The sequence below is a fragment of the Perca flavescens genome, chromosome 5 (assembly GCF_004354835.1).
Source record: "Perca flavescens isolate YP-PL-M2 chromosome 5, PFLA_1.0, whole genome shotgun sequence".
Lineage (NCBI taxonomy): Eukaryota > Metazoa > Chordata > Actinopteri > Perciformes > Percidae > Perca > Perca flavescens.
The window spans coordinates 33,503,358-33,527,022 of record NC_041335.1 but is presented as its reverse complement, the minus strand read 5'-3'; the positions used below and the strand labels follow the sequence as shown (position 1 = coordinate 33,527,022).

The following is a 23,665-nucleotide window of genomic DNA, read 5'->3' as shown; positions in this document are numbered from 1 at the left end:
GGCCTGCAGGCCCCAAATTGGGCGGCCTTGCTTTAAAGTAAACCCAAACCTTTACTTTGACTCTTACCTGGGTAATTGTGGACCAGGGTTGGGGACACCCCTCTGTAGGAGCCCCCGCCGCTTTCACACATTGCCAGGTAGGGCAGGTAGGAGGAGTGCTGGTACTGGATGTAGGGCTGCTGGGGGGTCATGGGAGGAGACACCGCCACCCGGGCACTCTGGGACTCCTCAGCCAGCCCTCCCATTGGCTCCTGGCCTTGATCATCCAACCCGTCCAGCCTGTCTGAATCCTCCACGTCGATGGCGGGCGGGAGATTGTGGACCCTGGCTTTTTTAGCATCTCCGCCCACACCTCCTCCTGAGGTCATCTTGGCCCCGGCAGGCTCCACGGTAGCTCCCCATTCCTTTCCCCTGTCTGCTTCACCCTCCTCGGCCTCCTCCCCATGTTGTAGCTCTGAGTATTTGCTGTGAGCGAGGCAGTGAGCCCAGGCCGGGCCGTCTGAGGGCTAGATCGATGGGGACAAGTGTTGGTGCTAGTTGCAGTGTTTCCCCTATAATTCTTTGTTAACAGTGGTGGGTGGGAGTCATTTTGGGTTCAGTTCAACTTCGGTCCACGTCTCTGTCCCAGTTTTTGTTTATATGGCCGGTTGCAGGGCTAAAACCAAATCGTAGCCCTTTAGCATTTTGTCTCTTTTTTTTTTTAGGCTAATTTATAACTTTCATTTGTACATTTTCTTTTTAGCAGGGGTGGAGAATTTCTTGCTGCGGTGGCCCACCGCTGCTGAATGACTATAGAGGAAACACTGTGTACTTGAGTAAACAGAACCATAGACAGACCATCTATCACTGGCTCTGGTTGTGATGTTGATGAAAGATGACGACGTTTCAACGGCAGGCGGCCATTCAGAGGTGGGATGTGAGGAGTGTGGCGTCCCTCTCAATGACACGAATGAAGACACGTCTCACACATGATCAACTGCAGAATTTAGGCCAAACTGAATGAAAAAAACAACCTCCCGGACACGGCTTTCATTCAATTCATACAACCTTTTTGTACATGACCCAGCATGGCTAGAGATAGCGGTAAAATGCATCGAGAGATGACATGGTTAAAAATCTGTACAAGCTTTCTGAAAAAGCAGCTCATATGAAAACCAACACTTATGTATTAGAAATGTTTCTTTTGTTCCTTTATGTGTTTTACATTAACAGCTAAAGTTGGAATAACACATTTCCCCCATTGATTCTAAACATTAAAAACATCCATCAAATCAAACCACACGATTTTTGATTTCAACCGAAACTACCATGTCAAAGTACAGCTACAGCACCACAGAAGCCACATGGTCTTTGTTTTTAGCACCTATTGGTTTAGCTGTACACACCGTGTGATTCATCTCTTTGTGACACGCAACAGCAGCCATTAAAGCACACCAACAACACCATCAGCGGCGGCGGCAGGTCATAGACAGAGGGAGAAACTTACACTGGAATAGGAAACATTTGAGTCCAGATCTGTCTGACTGTTTGGGTTGTGGAGCGATGAAGAAGAGGAAGAGGAAGGTGACTTGATGTCATCGCAGTCTTTCATCGAGACCTGGTGCTGCTCCACCATGCCACCGTGCACCGCCTTTACGCCCAGACTCTGTCCCCTTTCTCCCCTCTCAGTCATCTCCACGTAGGACAGGACGGGTTTGGGACAGCAACCTTTAGCGCCATCTTTACCGTGCATGGGTCCACTGGCTGAACCCCCAACCACGTGTTTATCGTCCTCACTGTCTCTCATCCCCTGTCCCCTCTCGCCCCTCTGCTTGGTGCTGTGCGTCTGGTCACAGCATTTGGAGGCCAGTAACAGTTTCTGGTCCATGTACAGTCCTCTGGAGTACTGGCCGTAGTACAGCGACTGGGCCAAGGCGGTCTGGGTCTGACTCATAGCCAGCTGGAGCTGCGATTGAGGCGGCCCGTCGCCTTTCTTTGAGTCTGAGAACTCGTGGGAGGAGCTTTTATCGTCCTCTTTCACTTCTTCCTTTCTGTCTTTCCCTTTGCCGTCGTGGCCAGAGCTTTTGTGGAACGCGACGCTGCTGCTGCTGTTTTGCCTGTCCGACTGCATGTACCCCTGCAGGTAGTAGGGCTCGTAGCTGTGGTAGTACGGGGATTGGGGGTCTTTTGATGGTGGGGCAGAGGTCGTGGGCGGCGTTTTACCAGAGTTACCATGGCTACTGTTAGAGCTCACCTCTGAAGAGGCCGAGGAGGCTGACTTGGATCTGATTCCATCCGAGCGACATTCAGAAGATCCCCCGTCGTCCCCGGCATCTGAGATGTCAGAGTAGGCGGGGCTGTTGTTCTTGCTGTCTGTTGCCAGGCAACTACCACTGGAGTCAAGCCGTGATGAACCACCTATGGAGGGACTGGGGGCGTTGTCGGTGAAGGTGTAGACCTTGTCAGCCTCAGCTCGGATACTGGCCATCCTGCTCTCCTGGCTCTCTGTGAGCCCGTTCAGTACATCCTGCTTACTGAGGTGCTCCTTCAGAAGGCTCCCAGAAATTTCCTTCACGCCCATTTTGGAACCACCGACATCTTCCATTTTGATTCCACTGCCGTCGCCATTAGGTGTCCTGGTTTGCGCATCTTTGTTGTGTTTGTCCTTCAGCCTCCGTTTCTCTTTCTTCCTGGTCTCTTTGCTGCAGGTAACCAGGGTGGCTTTGACAAGGCTCGGCTCCACAACGATGCTCAGCTTTGGTTTGATGGGTTTCAGGGGAAGGTTTTTACTGGTGAGGCCTACGGCTGCCATGGGTGAGGATTGCTGTGAGGGGGCAGTATCTGCTGTGCCGGTCGGATACGCTGTGTTGGGTATGGCAATCAGCTTTGGGGGAGCAGGGGCGGGAGCGATCGGCCGGTTGGTCCGGGACTTGGACAGCTTCTCAACCTTCCCGTTGGCCTTCTTGCCCTTGTCGCACGCACCCACCTTTTTGTCGATCAAGCCTTCGGCTTCCAGCTTGGGCATCTCAACCGTGGAGTTCCTGTCTGGGACCATGCAGTTCTCCAGAACCACGGTCATGTTGGAGATGATGGGCAGATTGCTGAGGTCATCAATCAGCCCATCTTTCAGCAGTGAGGTTCTTCTGGTCTTGGGGTTGGCTGAGGGGCTGTGGTCAGTACTGAGGAGAAGCCGTCTGTTCTTAGGAGACCCCACTGTGGTCACCTTATATAGAGGAGTGGGTTTCTTAGAGGAGCTGTTGGCGTTAGTGCTGTTTGTCTCTGAGAGGTCATATGTCATGTTGCCAATGGTGTCCTCACAGTCCGATAGTCGTTCCTCGCTCTCCCCGTCCTTCATGGGCTCCAGCTCAGGCTTCCTCTGCTCCTCCGCCTCCAGGTGTGCATGCGTCTGATGGTAGCGCAGGCCGTTGATGTGCTTGTAGCGTTTAGTGCAGTTGGGGTGGGGGCAGTCGATGAGGATGGGTGGGGGAGGTGGTGAGGAGGCACAACCTCCTCCGGGGTCCATGAACGAAGGGTCAGACTTGCCCAGCGGCGTGGATGGGGCGCTGCGGGATTTGGCTCGGATCCTCTTCCCATTCCCGTTTTTGATTTCGTCCGAGGTGACCATACTGAGGTCCAGGTCAGCCGGCGGTTTGTTCTTCCGCTTCCCGGAGGAGAGAGAGGAGGTGCTGTTGGCAGGTTTCACCTCCTCCACAGTGAAGAAAGAAGGAGGCGTTCGGCAGTTGCTGTTGATGAGGTTCAGGCTTCCTCTCCGCCCCTTGCTGTGGATGGGTGCAGCGGTTCCAGCCACACCACCTCCACGGCTCCTGTGCTGTGATAGACCCCTGATTTTGGCAGCAGGGGCCGGATCAACGCAGGGCCTCTCGGCCATGGCCATTCGCATCCGTTTGCCCCGGCCACGCCCACCTGGCAACTCAGGGTCACTGAAGGGAGACTCACAAAACCTGGACAGAGGAAGAGAAAAACAATGGATTTAAAGACAATTCCTCATAATAATCACTATAATTAATACACAATAATTAATACACTGATTATTTTTCATTCTTTCGTTAATATTGCGAGACAGGGCATGGCCTTAGCGCACATCTGCGCTCTCCGAGTTCCCTTGTATTGTTTTACAACGTATTTTATCAGCGGTTATCATATTGCATTTTATTGTTTCACATTGTATCACTTCATATTGTTTTACACTGTATCGTTTCACGTCGTAATGTATTGTGTCGAGTTCATGAAAGCTTTTTCAATCCTGATCAACTGAAAAACACATCAAACCATCAGACTGAAAACAAAGCTGTTTTTCTGGTTTTAACCTGAGAACAACCTGTTGATATCGTTACCCAAATTGCACTCTTGTTCCGTCAGACAAAAAATTTGAAAGATAACAGATTATCATTCAAGGCTCATGTGGACCACTTTACCCAGACGTCAAGGATAAACATTGATTTTGTTCTGTACAAAGCCTGCTTATTTTTTGATAACGTGAAAACCTGTACAATCCACAGTTATCTTTCTATTTGATGGAGACATTTTGTATTCACATGTCGTCCCTTTCTACTTTGAAGTCTTTTGATGCTGTTTACCAGAGAGCCCCACATTTTAATACTGAATGCTTCTCTACACTCTTACATTGTTATTTATATCTAAAACCTGTCTGCTTGGATAAGGAAAATGCGTTGCTTTAGATTTATCTACAGAGTATGGCTCCATTTTCCAAGGTGGACCCTATGTGCTGGCCTTTTAGTGCATTAATTATGTCACTACATCGCAGGACTCAATGAATATATTCTGACCTTGGAAAGACTGTTTTGGGTGTTAATCACCTTATTAATGGATGAAACTGCAGAGCACGTTGAGACTAGACTTTGTTGTCGCCCTCTGTGATTTCGAAACGATGATATCTCACATTTCTTGTGATGTTTGTAATTGCTTTTTTACATCAGTGTGTCCCTGAATGTCACTGAAGCCGCTGGAACGTCCCGCTGAAATTTAATGGATTTTCTTTGGCATTTCAAGGTTATTTGTTGCTCTCATGCCTCTATTTAAAGTCTCCCTCCTGACACGCTTTAAAGTATGTTAAAAAAAAAAAAAACTCTGCTATGATTAATATTTTATTTAACATGGTTTACCTAAAAAGTTCAAAGAAAAGCTCTGAAAATCTTTCCTTCCCTCATTGAGAAATTCTGGATCTGGCCTTGCACGTGTCCTCCACCACCACCACCACTGCTACATACAGTAACTAGTTGGACCGGTGAAAGAGCAGTGTGCATCAAGATGGTTAAAAAAAAATCTGAGAGATTTAGCCATACATGTATGAGTTTTACGCCATGTTTAGACAGGAAGCAGAAGCACCCAAAAGCCAGTGCAAAGCTCCGCAGCCGGCTTAGGAACTGCAGCAATAGTTTAGGGTCATGTCTAAACCCAGCGTCAGTCAAACCCAGACTCAGATGAGGAGTCTGCTGTGCACCAAAATCGGACGGTAAGAGTAGTTAGCATCATTTATTTAGTTTATCTTGTTTGTTAGCCTGTTAGCTTACTGGTGGCTGACAGCTACGATTATAATGTGTTGCACTGACAGTCTGCTCTGCGCTGGAGGTTTCAGTTTTTTTTTTCCAGCTTTTGCGTATTAGACAACGAAGCGATTTCGAATCTGTGATGTACCACCTATAGCTTGTCCGGAGTGTGTTTGAATTTCAGATTTTAGGGACGTTCACACAGGCATCATTCAGGAGAGGAATGTGAAAACACCTCTCTAGTGACAAACGTTGCACAGACAGAGGTCAGTATAGTCATTTTAAGGGGCATAACCATAAGAAAACTAAAATTGTATCGATTTTAATAGAGTGATCTAGTCCGGGTGATTTCCTACAATTCAAACATTGTCTACTAAAGCTGAAAAATTAAAGCTCATTAGTTGGTATTGTTTTTTATAATATGAAACTTGTTTTGCATGATTTTATCTTTTTGTTAGTTTCATGCAGAGACTGATAATGCATCATCAAAGAGGAAGCATTTTATTCCATTGAATCATATAATAAAACAGCATTTAGCCACCACTGACAGACGTCAGCAGAGTCCAAATGAAAAAGGCAATTTAGTCCCTGGCGTGTGAGATTCAGCTGTAATTGCCATGACAACAAACATTCACATACAGCAGCAATAATTAAGAGGTTTTAGCACCTCAAGGAGGGACTGTCACATTTTCCACTCAGCAGTTACAAAAAAAACACTCTTTGTATAACAGTTGGGATGGAGAGCGCTTCTGTTAAAGCTCATCATGGAACAACAGCTAACAGCCTTTTTATCATTTCAGCAACATCAGAGCACTTAAAAACAGCTAAGTGCTCTTTTCAGTTAATCAAATAAACAATCACCAGCAAATAAAAGCCAATAAGAATAACAATAAAATGGTTAAACATGATAGATCGAACAGGGCAAAAGTGAGTCTGAATAATTATATAAGGCCTGTCCTTATAATGCGTTTACAATTAGAATAAGAATTGATTTCAAACATCATTTTAGGCCTGTTTTCACCAGTCTGAGAGCCAGACGTGCACTAGATTTGATTTGATTTATTGGGATCTCCATTAGCTGGGGCCGTAGCCACAGCTATTCTTCCTGGAGTCCACCCAATACATATAGATATACATTGCCGTGCATCATTGCATTAAAAACATCCACCAAAAAACAACATTTGATACATCACTGAAAAAAAAAAAAAAAAAAAATAATAACAAGACACAACAACATTCAACACAACACAATATAACACAGGACAACACAGGACCTAGTTTAAATTAATCACAGAATGTATATGAGATTATGACATTGATCACTGATAATATGACCAAGCAAATGCACACCTAAAACCCTCAATGATACTAACAGCATTCATTAGAGTATTAGCCAATACAGACTACTGCTCGGCTAGGAGATGTTCTTTAAGTAATACTTAGAATTGAGATTTTTTATTTTCTTGAATGACATGACCAGGCGTCGCATTCCAATTAATCATGGCTCTATATACTACGGTGTGTTTCCCTTTCTTTGTTCTTACCTTAGGTAATGTGAATCTGCCCTCCGTAGCATGCCTAGTGCTGTAGTCATGTTTATCACAACTAAGACCAAGATGCTGATACAACACCGCTGTTTAGTCACTAAAATATTTCTAGTAAAGTTGAGCAAGGACGCAGTTAATCTATTCCTTACACTTAACCAGGATAGGCAATGCATTGCATCAACACTTGATCTGAATGGGCACCTTAGTAAACAGCGTGCAGCCTTATTTTGAGCAATTTCTTTATAGTTGATATGGCAGCACCTGACCAAACCCCTGAACAGTAGTCCGAATGGGATAGGACAATCGTTTTCCCATTACATTTTTATGGAGAAAATGTTAACATATCCTTGATGATGAAACCAGTTGTTGAACATAATGACATTTTACAAAGGAAACATACTGCAAAGCATCAACTCTTCATGTAGCTTTGTCGCTTGTGGCCAAAAAATAGAACAGTGTCCTAATTTTTTCACATCCGTGTTGCCCCTGTGGCGATGTGACGAGCCAATCCCAATCCAACTGGAGCAAAAATGATGTGCTGTTTTTAGAATTTAAATTTTAAGTCAAAGGCAGCTGCAACTGTGTGTACATGGGATCAAATACGCTGGCTTTGAAAAGTTATGAATCAGCTGTTATATTGATGTTTTTATCTTCTTTCCTTTAATAATAACTATTTTAACAGAGAATTGTATAATTCAGACACACAAAGTTTTATTTACATGTGAATAGTTTGGGCCTTAAAAAAAAGAAGAATGAAATGTTCCATTCCAGTGGAGGTCCCCACAGTGTTGCATGACAGGGAGAATCTTGTTGGAACCTGGATGCTGAATTTGTATTCCAGTCCTGAAAAGCTTAAGTGACCATTGATTATTATTACTCTAAAAATGTTGTTTTTTTTATCAATGACTGCTGATTTCTTCTATTTTTTACTGTTACTGTTGCTCAATGGGATCTTTGTCTCTTTCTGCACTTTCAGTTGTCATTCTCTTTAAACCATTCTACAGCGTTTTAATTCGCCATGTACAAAACTGAATAACGTTAATTTGTAAAGTGGAATTTCTACAACCTAAAAGCATCAAAGACCTTTCTAAAAATAAAGAGTAGTCCTCTAAAACATCTTACTGGACAAAATCAAGCTTTGGGGCAGCAGATTACAAACTTTTCATAGGACGTGTACACTTGCAAACTGTAATAAGCCACCAACAGGAAGCAGAAGTGCTTCCTATATTTATATTTTAACATGACCATGATCTTTTCCTAACCTGAAAAAAAACTATACAAAAATGATCATGCTTAACACTAATTAGCTGTAATCGTAAGTAAAAAGTGAATGTGAAACGTGTGCTACTAGCACGGTTAGCAGTTTTTTGGCATACATTTTTTGCAACCTAAACAAAGTTGCAACAACAAACAGATGCCGTGTCCTCAGGCTGAACCTTTCTCTTGCCTTTAAAGTTCTCTGTAAAGGAACATAGAGGAAGAGAAAGAAAAAAAGAAAGTGTGTGTAGTGTAGCATCACCTTGGAGGAGCCCAGTCGTGTTTGGTGCAATCTAACAGAGTTCCCACGTAGGTTCTCTTCCTCCACGTCACGTTCACCACCAGCACACCTGTCAATCACACAGAGGCAGAGGCAGAATGGGTTAGTACTGGATCTACCGGGACCAGAACAGGCTCCTGTATCAGTAACAGGGTGAAGACTTCAGAGCAACACAGGATACAGGACATAAAGAGGAAATATGGGTAGTTGGATTGAGATTATAACAGCCTTCAATGACAAAATTATCTTTTATGACATGAGACATGAGTTTTATCCTAAAATTTACATCTCTTTAAAACATGGACGTTGGTTTTTGTCACTAATTAATCACATACGATTTCAATCATTTATAGAGGAAAAAATACATTAAAATACATTTATTATGAGTTTTCATATCACAGAAAAAATCAAACAGTGATGCAGTTGTGTTCAAAGGCTTGATTGGTTTCTAGAAACAGAGGACAACATGCTGTATCATGTCTGACCGTCTGAAAGAAGCTTTTCACCTTTTGTTCACCTTTTTCAGACTTTCTGAGCAGCACTGCTTTTGATGCATGTATTGTAGCTCTGCAGAACTACTCATTCCTTCCTTCTCACTTGTGTCTAATAAAGAAACTAATGAAACTCTGATAGAAGACATATGCGCAGAAATGAAAAAGGAGCACACTGCAACTGCACCAAGGAAGGAAAATCAATGTGGCGACGAGCAGATTTCTGAGAGCAGCAGAGTTTAAAGAGGCTCAGATTGTCTGTTACAGCCTCTGTGAAATTGCTCAAACTGATATCAGTCAGCAACATCAGAGGAGGAAAATACAGTCTTCCGTTGCTGTCAGGTTTTTGGTTGTAAGGAAAATGTAGTCTTCATAGTGTAAACTTTAATGTGAAAATTGATGACCCTTCAGCCATCTAAACTAAAATAAATATCTCTCTCGTTCTCTTCCTCTCTCACACCCTCTCAGACTGACATTTAAAAACCATTAACCTCCGTTTTGTAATGTGCCAGTGGCAACGCAGAGCAAATCAAATCTTGGATGCATTACAGCTTCAAAACGAGGTTTGACTGCAACACACGACTTCTTGCTCTTCAATTAAGGCCGCCGCCATCACAAAACACTCTCACAGATAAATGAGAGCTGGGGAACACGGCCAAGTGTGTTGCTCAGTTTAACAAAAGGTGGACGATGATGAGGCAGATTTTTGTTTTTTAAATCTCCAATTAATGAGCTGAATGGATTTCATTAGTCAACAACTTAATAGTCCCAATATGTTTTGTAAATGCCCTCTTAAAGAGATAGTTTGGATCTTTTGACGTGGGGTTGTATGAGCTATTTCTCCATAGTCAGTGTGTTAGCTACAGTGGACGGCGGCCGGCACCCCCCCCTCAGTTTGGAGAAGCAGACAGGACTACTGACATGGAAGCTAAGCTATGTACTGCTGTGGAGGAGAGCAGCAGCTAAAAAAGCACCTACAAAAAAAATCAATATCTGTTTAAGTGGATGCTATATTTAGAATATTTTCACCGCTTTACCTTGCTGTCAAACGGCCCTTCACCACAGGAAACGGAAGTGATGACATCACGCTCTTCAAAGCCACACGACTCTTTAGACAAAACCAGTAATTTTACCTCGCAGAACACACGAGTTGCTGATCACTGCCTTGATCGGTTAATTCATTCATGTTATTGTGTACTTTGGTTCTTTAAAAGGGTTAGGAAATAACAAAACAAAAAACACACAAAAATTAACTGATCGAGGCAGAGGTAGACCAGCAACTCTTGTATTCTGCGAGGTAAAATGAAAAGGATTCTAGTGGCTTCGAAAAGAGCGCAGATAACGGCTTCAGTTTCCCAGTCGTATAGTGCTGTCTGACAGCTGTAAAAATATTCTAAATATAGCTTACACTTAAAGGTGCCCTGTCACACGTATTTCATTACTTTGTGGTAATGTCTAAAGTTCTACCATGGACTCTGGACTAATGGACATTTTTTGTGGAAAATAATGCCTTGGTTACCTTGTTTCAAGCCATTCTAGCGTGGTATAGTAAGCCTGCAGGAAGACTCAGCTCGATTTGTGCCAGTTCTCATTAATATTCAACGAGCTAAGCTGCTTGACTCTGACTGGCTAACAGCTAGCCAATGAGGACAGGCTATCAGCATCCTTTACCCAGCGCAAATGGGAGAGCTAATGAATAGTAATGAGCTCAGGCAACATGACGTCAGACTGACCAGCTTTTGTAATTGGCCTGATTTCTCTGCTTATTTCTTTTCAGTGACTAGAGCTGACAGAGGAGGTAGCAGTTCATTTTCACATTCACAACATACAGAGGTGTCAATTCCAGGTCCAGAAAGTAAAAGTCCTGCCATGTGTTTATTCCACCAATGAACTCAGCCAGCTGATTTCACTACTAATTAGTGAAATCAGTGAAATCAGCTGGCTGAGTTCATTGGTGGAATAAACACATGGCAGGACTTTTACTTTCTGGACCTGGAATTGACACCTCTGACAACATAACACAAACATATATGGACCTAACATGTTTCAAGTAGAAACGGTTTTGTGTGGCAGGGCACTTTTAAATTGATATTGATACTTTTAAGGTGGCTAAAACATCTTTAGCTGCTGCCCACGGACATTGCTTATCTTCCGTGTCGGTACTCCTGTCTGCTTCTCTAAACTGAGGGCGTGCCCCGACCGCCATCAACTGTAGCTAACACACTGACTATCCAGCTTTGATGTTTGATGAAATATATTTTCTACATTGTACGACAACCTCACATTCATATTCGGGTTCACTCACTGACTGAAATATTTAAACCCAAGATCACATTCTTCACGGCTGCAACATCTCATTAAATGGAAATAATACATACATAATACATACGGAAGTAAACATCATTGCCTGGCTGAATATGCTTTTTTTTGAGTACTCCAACTGCAAAGAAACTGGGATACTGCAGAATGCAAACATCGTATCCAGCTTTGTGCTGAATGTCTGCCATCTGCATAAGTGGCACTGGAATTGAGTCGGCAGCCCACTGTGACTAACAGCAGAGAAGAACTGTATTTTATGACAACCTTGATAAAGAAACTGCATTTTAGTTCATCTTTAAACCAAGATGTTTTCATCACAAACACGGAGGTACAGTAAGTCAACACGCACACCTGCAATGACTTAGGTTGATCAGAGACCTGGATAATGTTGGAATCATAAAGAAAGCTGCAGGTTTTTCATATTCCATGTAAATATCATATCCCCAATATGATCAAAACCAATATAACGAGTGCATGTAAATACACTGTGTGTTCTTCAGTGTTTGGCCCCTCAGACTAAACAAGTTCCAGTGAGCGTCTTTTGTTCGGCCCCACGTCTTCAGTCTTCTTCATGCTTAGACTGAGCAGTTTCACGTCTGATTCAGTGAAAAACAAAAATCAAAAACGTTCTCGTTCTTTTTTTCTACCTTGTCTGCTCTATCTGCCTCCTCACGTACTGCACATCACAAACCAGATTCATGAAAACATTCCCTCAAAGTTCACAATAATTCCTACTGTAAGCTGTGTTTTTATCCCCGCTATATGACTGCTGATTTCTTTTGTATTAATCGGTTGATTTTGCAACTGCTATTAAAACTAAGATTTAAGAAAAAGAAAGCGCAAACACTGCTAAACTGACATGCCCCACTCTCTGCATCAACTGTCCTCTATTTAAGCTCAGAGCCCATCTTAGCCACTGCTTTTTTTTTCTCAGTCATAGTTTCTGCTTTGCATTACGCTCTCAGCAGGTGTGTATGCGCTATCCGCAACAACTATTGTGCATTAATTTGCTCAAACTCTCATCTGTGCATAAGTTGCTGACACTGTAGCAGGCGCTGTGGACAAATCTACAACCCACTGTCTCCTCAGTGCCTCGCTGCCAAACATAATCGCTGACCGGAGGTGGTCAGGGTTGATGGTGGGCGTACAAAGTGCAGGACTGTGACACCAGAGACCTGGGTTCACATTCTGAGTCCCATCTTTGGTCAGCTTTAGGTAACAAAAGCTCTTTGGTTAAAGTCAGGGGAAAATTGTGGTTTCGATTAAATGTTAATAAACATGTTTTGGTACTCAAGTGATTTCTGACTTTTTATTTATTAAACCAAGACCATGATCTTTCTTTAACCTTAACCACATGTTGCCAGTGACTAAATGTAACCATACAAATGTTTAATAATGCTGTTGTCACATTAAAGTGGATATTGTATTATAAGATTGGATATTTTGGCAGAAAACTATTACATATGTTAGCAGTGAACATTTTACTGATACATTAGTTAACATTTCCTCTTTATGTTTGTAAAAAAAAACGGTCGGCATCACGTTGCCTCCAATTACTGTATATTCGGTTGCAAATAAGTTGTATATAAATGTCATGAAGCCAAAACGTTTACAGGATGCATGTTGCTGTGGTGTACTTGCCCCCTATTAAATAAGTTAGCTTTGTGCTCGGTGGTGTGTTTTAGAGCTGTTGTGTACTTGCCCCTATTAAATAAGTTGGCTTTGTGCTCGGTGGTGTGTTTTAGAAGAAAAAGGAAGGATTGGATGGGTCTGGAGTCTCCGCTGGTTGCCTGGCAACTGCTCAGAGCCCAAAAAGAAAAAAAATAATTGTCTGTCACAAAAAAAAAAACATAAAACAGTAAATTCTCATCTTTACACTTTGTTTTTTTTTTACATAATAAACTAACGGGATATAACATGTTCAATCAGTGAGATTTAAAAGGTGGTTGTAGGTGGAACCTTTTGAAAAGAGCCGGGCTAGCCGTTTCCCCCTTGGGTCCCCCCCATCTTAATGCTAAGCTAAGCTAACAAGCTGCTGGCTGTAGCTTCATATTTACAGACAGAGATGAGAGTGGTATTGATTTTATTCATCTAACTCTCCAACAGACGGTAAGTACGTATATGTCCCCCAAACTATAGTACGCACTATTCGTGAAGGACAAATAACATAAATCAGCTACATTACCGTGTTTATAACGCGTGAGTATTTTACATGTGTGTTTACAAGGCAGTAATTATTTATAATCATAGTAAGTGACTTTATCTCTGGCATCAAATCAGACAGAGAGACAGTCTTAGGAGCTCAGCTAATGGTCGGGCCAATCACCATCTGATTAGCGCTCATCAGACTCTGGTGTCCTGCAGGGCGGAGGAGGGTGTGTGTGCGTGTGTGTGTGTATTTGTGTGTGTGGAGGGGGTTGGGGGGGGTCTGAAGCTGAAATGGTGGTCTTGCCTTCTTCTTTTCCTTTCTGTCTTTCCAATTAGTATTCTGCTTAATTAACATGCAACCGGCATCTTCCCCTCGTCGTATCCCTCCGCCTTCACAAGGAGGGGTCTCTCCAGCTATCCCTCCGCCTCCTGAACAGTAGTCCCCGACGCCTCGGGATGAAAAACAAAGAGAAAAAAAAAAAGGAAAAGAAAAAAGAAGCTCTCTCATGTTTCTCTTCGTCGTTCTTCGCCTCTCTTTGACTCTTGACGTTGTCCATCGAAATGATCCCTCTTCATCTGTTTCTTTCCATCTCCATCTTTACATTCCTCTCCATCTCTCCATCCCCCGGGTGGTTTAAAAATAGACAAAAACCTCTGTTGCTATTCTGTCCATCTCCTCACTTCTTTCTCTTTCTCCTCATCTATCCTATCTGTCAGACTGAGCAATGAATCCATGTTCTCGCTCCTTTTCTCAAATGTATCTTTCTTTTATCCCTCCTCAGTCCATCCATCTTTGTCCTTGGTCTCCAGACTCTCCCCGTATACTAAATAAAATACTGTATGTCTGCATATTACTATTTGGTAGTACTATATTACATCTGTCTGTGCATAACTCCAGATGTATGATCATGTTATTTTGATATCCTATTACTGATGCTGCTGCAGTTTGTTTACTCTCACAAACCTGGAAACACGAAGCTTTGATGTTCGCATTTATTTCCTCCACCAGGGAGGCGATGTGTTCAGGCCTGCTTGTCTGCTTGTTTCTTAGGAGGAACACATTTGAGGGAAATTTGGTGGAAAGTTCTGCAACGGGCCACAGAACAAGTAATATGTTTCCTCTGTGAATCCTGTTTTTTTTTCAAAGGAGTTGTTGAGGGTAATATTGAAGATTTGTAACTATTCCCTCATGAACCATGGCTCTTAAAGGGATAGTCCTATGTTTTGATTAGTTCCTAAACCTTTTAAAACACCAAAGTCACACAATAATACAAACTAACCGATCAAGGCAGCGGTAGACCTGCAGCTAAAAAAAGAAGACGAGAAGAACAATATACCAGTTTATAAGGTTTATCGGTGTTTTAAGCCCCAAACATCGCTGCCTGGAAGGCCCTAGCATTAGGCAATGGTTATGGTTATGGTTATGGTTAAGGTTAGGGTTAGGTGCCTTAAAGTCAACGGTTGCAGCGCTGTCTGGAAGGAGACATTGGGGGCTTAAAACACTATAGAGGGTATATGAAATGGTTTTGTAACGCCAGCAGCCTTCGAATCCCTTAACCCATCTACATCTAAATACATTCACAGCTTTTTATTGGCAATAGGTGCTAAAGAGGATTATTGGCTATAATTTGAATTAATTTCTGTATCGAAGAGAGGCAGGGAGTTGAATGTTCGAATACTTAACTTTTCTCTTAACCATCTCAAACAGAAAACACTGTTCAAAAACTGCTCCAAACAGCTCTATTGTAGATCAGCTTGTAGTTCCGTGACACAACATGTGTCATTTTGCGTCACCTTGTTACACACGTTATAATGCTTGCCTAGCTGCTAGTTTGGCACACCCTCAAACCAAGCTAGTAAGAGCGGAGGCCTGAAGAGTTCAGATAGTTGTATCGCCATGTCCAGGAGACAGCGCAGAATGAAAACGTTACGTATGAAAGACTAATTTGTTAACATTTAAATAACTTACCACGCTGAAACGCCTTGCTCCGGTCTAGGTTGCGAAGCTGGTTCAGGTTGTTCTGCCTGTGTTTCGGCATCAAACTCAGGTTCTAACATGTACGGCTGAGCCGAAGCCATGGTTACCGGCTGTCTATGTGCTGAAGCGGGTTTGTTTTGTCAGGCCCCGCCCTATTCTGACTGTTTAGTAATCCCTACCTAGGTACTACTCATGTGTGACTCCCAACAAAGATGGAATAAAAGTGAGATGCCTCACTCTGTAGCTAAAACCAGACTTATCTCATAAAGTGGCGTATGTATGACACGCTAATTCGTATGCCATTTTGGCGTGTTATCAAGACGCATAATCGAGGTCTGTGTTTTGCTCTGCATAAACTCTGTTTATATTTCATTCATTTCTCCTTTAAACAATGCAGGTCACCTACTTTTTAGCGAGCCAATCAAATCTGAATGATTTGAAAGAAATCCCACTAATAACTAAACATATTTAGTGTCAATTAGAAATACGTCACATTACACATCACGTCAGATTAAAATCTGTCACATGTGCCCCATGACTGACCGTCATGGTGTGTATTTTGATTTTAAAACGTTTTTTAAACTGTGATTACTTTCATTTTCGAATCTTTTGTAGATGTCTTTTTTCTTGCTGAATGACTTCGTATTTCTAGTTGATTTATTTCCTGATTGACTAATTCCTCAGCAGCACTACATGTTTTAATTGAATTCAGCTCTGGTGTCTCATTTTAAATGTGTTTGCTTTAGTATTAAAGCTTCATTTTAATAACTTTGCCGTTTATCATTTATATTGCTTTTTTTTTTTTTTTTACCTGTTTAAGATTGTCAAGGTCTGCAAGGAAACATTTTAATTAAATTTCATTTCAGTGTTTTCACTGTGCTGACTGAAGTTCATCACCCCCGGTCGCTCCATCTCTTCTATCAGTCTCTCTTTCCTTCTCTCCTCTCTCCTCCACTCTGGCCTGTTTAGGATCACCCTTCGCCCAGGATATAGTCCCCTGTGTTGTGTTTGTTTTTTTCTACTTCTTCTCCTCTTTTTTAGTTTTGCCTGGGCGGAGTGAGAAACTGAAAGTTAATTTATACTGAGCCGGGAAACAAACGTGTCTCCGCCAAACTCAACACTCCACTTCAGAGGCCCCACGGCTGGCAAAGCGAGATGGGCAACGAGAGATTGGATTATTCATTAGCAGCCTGCAGTAAGGTATTACACCTCCGCTGAGAGGCTGCAGTGCTAAGCGGTGTCCTCGTTAACGGCCTATCAAAGTGCGATGGCGTCGAAATTGGCGGATGAATCATCAGGCAGGCTGATACACCGCCCGGTACTCCCATGGTATCATTTTGTAGTGTTGGACGGGTTTCTGGTTCTACTTTTCTTCTTGTTTTGGACTCGTGATTATGTGCAGCTCAACGCCAAAACTGCTCCAATGAGGTTTATTAAAATAAAACTCGACTATGATAATTTTAATTTGGAATGAAAAAGCTAAGAAGCATCTATTTGTTCTTCTGGCATATGTTTTACAGACCCACATAGGAACGACACCCAATTTCATTTGGCCAAACAGGATAAATCCATGATCTTCTTAGGGGGGCAAACTGCGTTGAAATGTCCAGCTTTATTTTGTTTGTTTTTTTAAGATTTTTTTGGGGGGCTTTTCTGCCTTTAATTTTTGACAGGACAGCTAGGTGAGAAAGGGGAGAGAGAGGGGAAAGACATGCAGGAAATCGTCACAGGTCAGATTCCAACCCTGGACCTCCGCTTTGAGGCATAAACCTCTCAGTATAGGTGCGCCTGCTCTACCCACTGAACCAACCCGGCCACGAAATAAGCTTTTTAAATCCACATTTTCTCAACAAAAAAGGTAATATTGAAAGGTGATAGTACAGTAGATACACAACGTAAAACTGCCTCTGCTGAGTACTTTGGGCAATCGGCATGACAACGTTGTTACTGCCTTCCAAAACTGTTAAAAAATGATTGATGTGTTTTCTGATCTGCCACCTCTATACTTAAGGTTTGGTAAGGTTTAGGTGCAAGAACTACTTGTTTAAGGTTGGGAAAAGAAGGTTTGGCGGGGTTAAAAGCAACCATCACTTTTGGTGGGAGACAGGATTCAAACAGTGGTCCTGAGAGTCAAAGTGTCGTTTTGCTGACACTATCATTCACATTGGCAGCGTCACAGAGCACTGTGTCAGTCAAACACACATGGCACAACATGTCATATAGACTAGGGATGTAACGATGTATCACAGCTCGCGATAATATTCCATATTTAAGTCACATTATCACAATGAACCAACTTCATCCACTGATTAACACCTTGAGATGTGGATACAAGCTGTAACCAATCAACCAACCAACCAACCGACCAATCGACCAATCGACCAAGATGTTGTTTTTCTGGTCAGTCAGTCTCATTTTGGAAGCACAAAACAGGCCAGTAAACCTGAAAAGCAACACCTAAGGAGGCAGAAATATTTACTAAGCTCTGAGTCCAGACCTATAGTCCAGACAGACGGTTCCCGTGGAGCTGTCAGAAATTTGGATGCTTTCCTTCCACAGCTTCTAAAAATGAAGAGTCTCCAATTACAGCGTCCCCTTGTTAAATGTATTCATGCAAACTACACGTTCTTTATTTTTAATGAGGAGGAACAAAACACGCCATTTGCTGGAAACTCGCACCTGAATTTTCACACCTCACTTCCACTCAGCCTGCGTTCAGTAAAAATAGATTGTTAGATCGTCAGCCTTTCAGCCTGTTTAGAGACACAGATTAAATGACGACCACTAATCCTCAAATGTCAAAACAACACGTCGAGGCAAAAAGAGTCATTTTGTCGAAGTCAAGTCAAGCTTGCGGATCAGAAAAGCTGCTGATGCATTTCCACCATCTTGGCTTTCGCTGAGGCTCGTCTAAATTTCATTTTCTCGAGTTTGGCATGTAAGACTCTCCACTTCCTCATCAGCACAGACTAGGAAGTATTAAGGTTTCCCCCAGAAAAGCTGTTAGCCCTGTGGCAGTGTATTTTTTTGTTGGACTAGGGCTCTGCCAGGGCCAGTCACAGACTGATGGCAGCATTAATGTAAAGCCTGTGACAACAGAATCATGGAAAAAATCGCGAGAATTTAAAAAATCTATAACACAGATTCCATAGAGGCTCTACTAGTCAGTGCTAAAAGCTAACTGGAGATTTAAAAATACAGTATGACTACATCTAAGTTTCCAACTGAGCCGCCCCACCGTAACTGTAGTTTAAAACGTCTTAAAAATACATAAAAAAATAATTCCGGGTGGCTTAGGCCTGGTGGGGGGCAACTTAGGCCCAGCGAAAAAAACAAAATTTATCATAAAAAAGAAGTGGCTATCTCAGTCTTTCAACATAAATACCACTAAAAATATACAGTAGGTATTTTTTATTGTAATTTGGGTGAACGAGCCCTTTAAACTTGCTACCAACAGAGCGTTCACTAGTGAAGGCCCACCGTTTACTTTTCAGAAACACTCCTTACCCTCCTCAGTCTCGTGCCACACGATGCCCTCCAGGTTGACACTGGTCCCGGGCTGGCAGGGCCCCAGACAGGCCGAGTCGCCCTCCAGTGCTCCGGAGACACCTCCATCCTGGGTGTTGGTGCCTATAGACCGCGTCCTCACCGCCAGCTGCTTGGGGTTGGAGGTGGGCAGGGCCGGAGGGGAGAAGGAAGGGACTAAGGGCAGAGAGGATCCGGGGGCCCCGGGGTGGCCTGGAGCAGGGGGAGCTGGCACCATAAACATGGGGTCCACCTGGAGGGAAAACAAGGAGGTTCATTAAAAATCTAAATGCATGCTTATATGTCACTTTACTTCAATTCCACTTTATTTTTGGAATTAATCCATCAGTTCAATTCACCTATGTTTCATTAAATGAAATGAAATGGAATTGAGGTCCATGGCTGTGCTGAATACTTGTCCAGGAAAAAAGTGGAGGAGGAAGAAAGGAGCGAGATAGTCAAAAATACTGTACAAAGATTATTAATGTCATTTTAATATGACTGATGTGAATCCAAGTGACATCTGATTATTTGAATGTTGGATCCCACTGTATGATGGAAGGACGAGACATTTTCTCCAAATGTCATACCATTCATTATTCCACCCATAGTCTGCAGTTACTAACTTCCTAATACTGATTGGCAGCTAATCATCTCTCAACTATATTCAGACATAAAAAATATTTTTTTTCACCCCATCAATATCAATTCATCTGCATTTCTCCATCATGACTGGTGGAGTCTGTAAGAGGAAAAGATTTCACCCTTGTTGTTTCCAACCAACACATACATTACAGAAGCTGCACATTATAATTAGGTGCCACTTCTGCACAGAGCAATTTGGCAAAAGTCTGCAACAGTATAATAAGGCAACATTACGGGAGCTCATCCAGTGTGACTACAACACAAAAATGGTTTCTGTGTTGATACAGGAAATGGGATTATGTTTGTCTTTTGTGGAGCATCAGTTTCTCTTAAAAAGCAGTATGCAGATTATTGATTTTTGTGGTCTAAAGCTTTAAAGAATTCAAAAACAATGACGTTGTGCACATCCATGTAGTTGCTGGTGCAAGACAAAAAAGTAGCAAAACAGCTTAATGCTCCAGAAAAATATGTTAATAGGGTAAATAAGGCACACGACGTTTTGGACCCACAATTTGGCCTTCATCAGGTGAGGAAGGCCAAATTTTGGGGACTTTACCTTCTTTGAACTAAAGCTTTGTAGAGGCATTAAAGGGAAACCTGGGCATTATTCTCATATTTTTGTCCTTTGTGTCAGTTAATCATTGACCATTTTACTCTCCACCTCCAGGAGTCTCTTGACACCTTTCCAAAAAAACTGCAATGTAACAGAATCCATGTCATACAACAGCTACAAGGCTTTCCAATGTTTACTTTTTCAACTGGACTAAACGTTGTCCAGATCATTTCTCTTTTGTTTTTCACAAAGCTGTAGGCAGCTTGCGCTCCTCGCCACAGTCAAGGTCTTTCTTGCTGGAGTCTGCGTTACTCACACATATCAATACCAATAGTCATAGAGAAAACATATAAAATACTATGACAAATAAGGCTGGCTGCGCACTGGCTGCATGGCGTGAGCGTGTCAGCTGCGTGGCGTGTCCGTTTTTATTTTTATTTAGAGCTTGCACACTGCCTGCGTGACACGTACGTCTCAGGCGCGGCTACGTCACGTAACACGCAAGCGTGTCATTTTGACACAAATGTAGCTCAGCGCAAATTCTTTCAGGAAGACCTAACAAGTAATCAGTCCCTCTTAAGCGAATCAGGGCTGGAGGTGTTCACCTTCTGATAATCCAATCAGGATCGGCCAAGGATCCCATAGGGCCAATCACAGCGTTACATCACTGTTTTAAAAGCTGCTTCTCTCCCTGTGCTATCAGCTGTCATTTCAGGAAGACGTCGTCCCTCCTCCTCCCCTTCCGCCTCCCATCCTAGTGGTTTCTCCGGCTGTCGCTCCGATGCCTTCTCGGTCTAGTTCCGGCTTTCTCCGCCACCACCGGTGTCTGGATTCCATCGGGGGGTTACATCTTGGTTCCCTACCCCTACATTAAATTTATTAATATATTAAATGTATTAATAACGATGGAGTTCAATCTCCAAAACATTGTACACTACATGCTGTTGTACATTAAACCTTTTGCATATCTGCAAACAAGTCTCTCCTGATTGAAATACTAATAAATGACATTTTGATGTTTGAAAGTCTCTAGGTTTTGACATAAATGCAGATATAAATGTAATTTAAATAAAATAATAATAAATAATTATTGATTTTCAAATATTGTACCTGTCAATACAGAACAAAATATTCTGTAGCCTATTTTGCCGTCAATACTGCCAACGTTGTCTTTGCTGTAGTCAAACCAGTATATATTTATGTTTAACATGAAGGATACTACTGCCTGAGTGCAGTAAATCAGTGGGAAACATCCATGTGTACAGACAAGGCTAGCAGCAGCAGCAGCACCGCGTCAGACACGTTTCTGGTGTGTAAAGACAGAAAAATCCACGCAGCCGCAACGCAACAGAAACGCCACGCTCACGCCCCGCATCCAGCGTGTAGCCGGCCTTAGTCTTTTTTTTTATCCATTTCTGTGCTAAATGACTTATCAGCAAATCTATGGTAAAAACAAGATTCACAGTGGTGCTTTTGCACGATGGTCTGTGGAGAAACTCATTTTTTACAGATCTGTTGATTAAATCAACTAATCGATTAGGCGACAAAATCATATGAGCGTAACTCTGATTCTCCACTGGGCACGTCTGTGCTGCATTCCAGCTGCGCTGCAGTTATGTTCTGTCCTCCACCACGCGCCATACCACACCAAGAGCGCCTCAGAAGCGGCGCGTCTTGCAGATTATATTAGCTCTACAAGTACTTTACAGAACAATCGCGTTTCTATTAAGCTAGTATCTACCTTCTACTCCAGGCACTCCTGTAGGTAAACTCCATGCCTGGTCTTTTCTGGTGTTATCCTTAAAGGACAATTCAAGCGCAAAATGAACCTAGGGGTTAAAAACAGATGTGTACCGAGTCGACCGTTCTCTGGGATATGTTTTCATACTAATTGAATGTGTCTCTAGCTTGAAACAAGATAGCCCAAACCGCTGATTAGCTTATAACGCTAGTCGTCGGGGCAGAGGGTAAAGTAAAAAGAAATTGCAAATTCTACACCACTAACAAGGCTCAAAATAGCACCATACTTCCACGGTAGCATAATGAGGGTCCTTACATGTAAACCAAAGCATTGAGAATTTTGTAAGTGTACAGACAGTTTATTAAAAAGATAGATTATAAATATATAACATAACATAACATTCACGTATACAAGCAGGCGCCATCTTGGGAAAACAGTCACGACCAGTCAAACGACGAACGCGTGTTTGAGCTATGTTACACGGCGCAGCTGGTTGATTATGCATGATTATGATTATGATTATGGTTATGCACGCCACGCGCCCGGAACGCGTTGCAGATGTGCCTGGTGGAAAATAGGGGGTTAGTCGACTGCAAATTTCTTTAGTCGTGGACAGCACTTGTGTGTAGATTGAAGTAAGAGCTGATAGGATTACCAGTGGCAGTCCCAATACACCCAAAGATAAGTAGATTGGATCCAACATGAGGTCTGTAAAGACTTCGAACTGACGATACAGACACTGTGTACAGACACTCACTGCAGACGGGTGAAAGGACTCTGCTTTGAGTCTCCACAGTTTCATTAAAACAAAGAACACGGTGTTTCAGTTTTCAAAGTGTGCGTGTGATCTTAACCACTGTCATCACCATGGTTACACGTACTCAAATACTAAGTCATCAGCGCCTATAAAAGCCTCACTCTTATCTCCACCACTTACTATGGTCCCAATTACAACAGCTCTGGGAATTAATTATACTGAGAGAGCAGCAGCAATCTGAGATGAAGGGGTTTTTTTCTCGCCATTTTGACTCAATAAAGTTTACAGACTGGACAGATATCTCACTGCACGATATTCTTGAGTGATTTCCCAGTTTCAAAAATCTCGCACTCTGCTCTTGCTCAGCAACCCAATGTATTGATGATACTAACGTTTCGAACCCTCTGGACCTTCGTCGAGAGTATTTACCACAATGCTTACAGTGATCTTAAATAGGTAATGCTCCGCCGATTCTGCGTACACAGGTGTGGGACAGTTACTCATCCGTGGGAGTGTCTCTCTATAATCCAAATGTGTCACCTTGTGCAATATATCAATTTCATCACATTGCAAGGAACAGAAAAACAGAAACAGATAAAGGGAGTAATTAGTGGCTTCGGGGCTCTGTTTCAAAGAGAAAAAAGCCTGCGTCTGTAAAAACAGCAGCGCTTTGTCAAGTCCAACACAGAGGTCTTCTGTGTTGAATTGTGCTTCCGTTGTGTTATTATGACGATCAATCAGTTACTTTCAAAAGGTCACTCTTAAATCTGACAAGAAATTGTTTTTTTCTCACTTCTTTGGAGAGGAAAAAAAAAAAAAAAGACTCAGTGGTGCTTTGTGCTTTTCTTTAAAATCCCTCTGCTATTTTTCTTCTACAGCAGCTTAATAAACTGCAGAGGTTACTGCCGAGGTTACAG

The 23,665-nt window shown here is 42.6% G+C and overlaps 1 protein-coding gene across 1 annotated transcript in view; it reads right to left on the bottom strand.

Annotated features, from left to right (window-relative positions):
- Positions 1-23,252, bottom strand: part of znf608 (zinc finger protein 608) — a 32,286-nt gene extending 9,034 nt beyond the window's left edge. The window contains exons 1-8 of the mRNA XM_028579194.1: positions 23,190-23,252; positions 19,035-19,305; positions 10,120-10,190; positions 9,574-9,673; positions 8,574-8,661; positions 1,483-3,941; positions 812-936; positions 68-506 (exon numbers count right to left, since the gene is read on the bottom strand). Of these exons, the coding sequence (XP_028434995.1) occupies positions 68-506; positions 812-936; positions 1,483-3,941; positions 8,574-8,661; positions 9,574-9,673; positions 10,120-10,190; positions 19,035-19,305; positions 23,190-23,252 (3,616 nt within the window). The remainder of the gene's footprint in view (positions 1-67; positions 507-811; positions 937-1,482; positions 3,942-8,573; positions 8,662-9,573; positions 9,674-10,119; positions 10,191-19,034; positions 19,306-23,189) is intronic.
- Between the last annotated feature and the right edge of the window lie 413 nt (positions 23,253-23,665).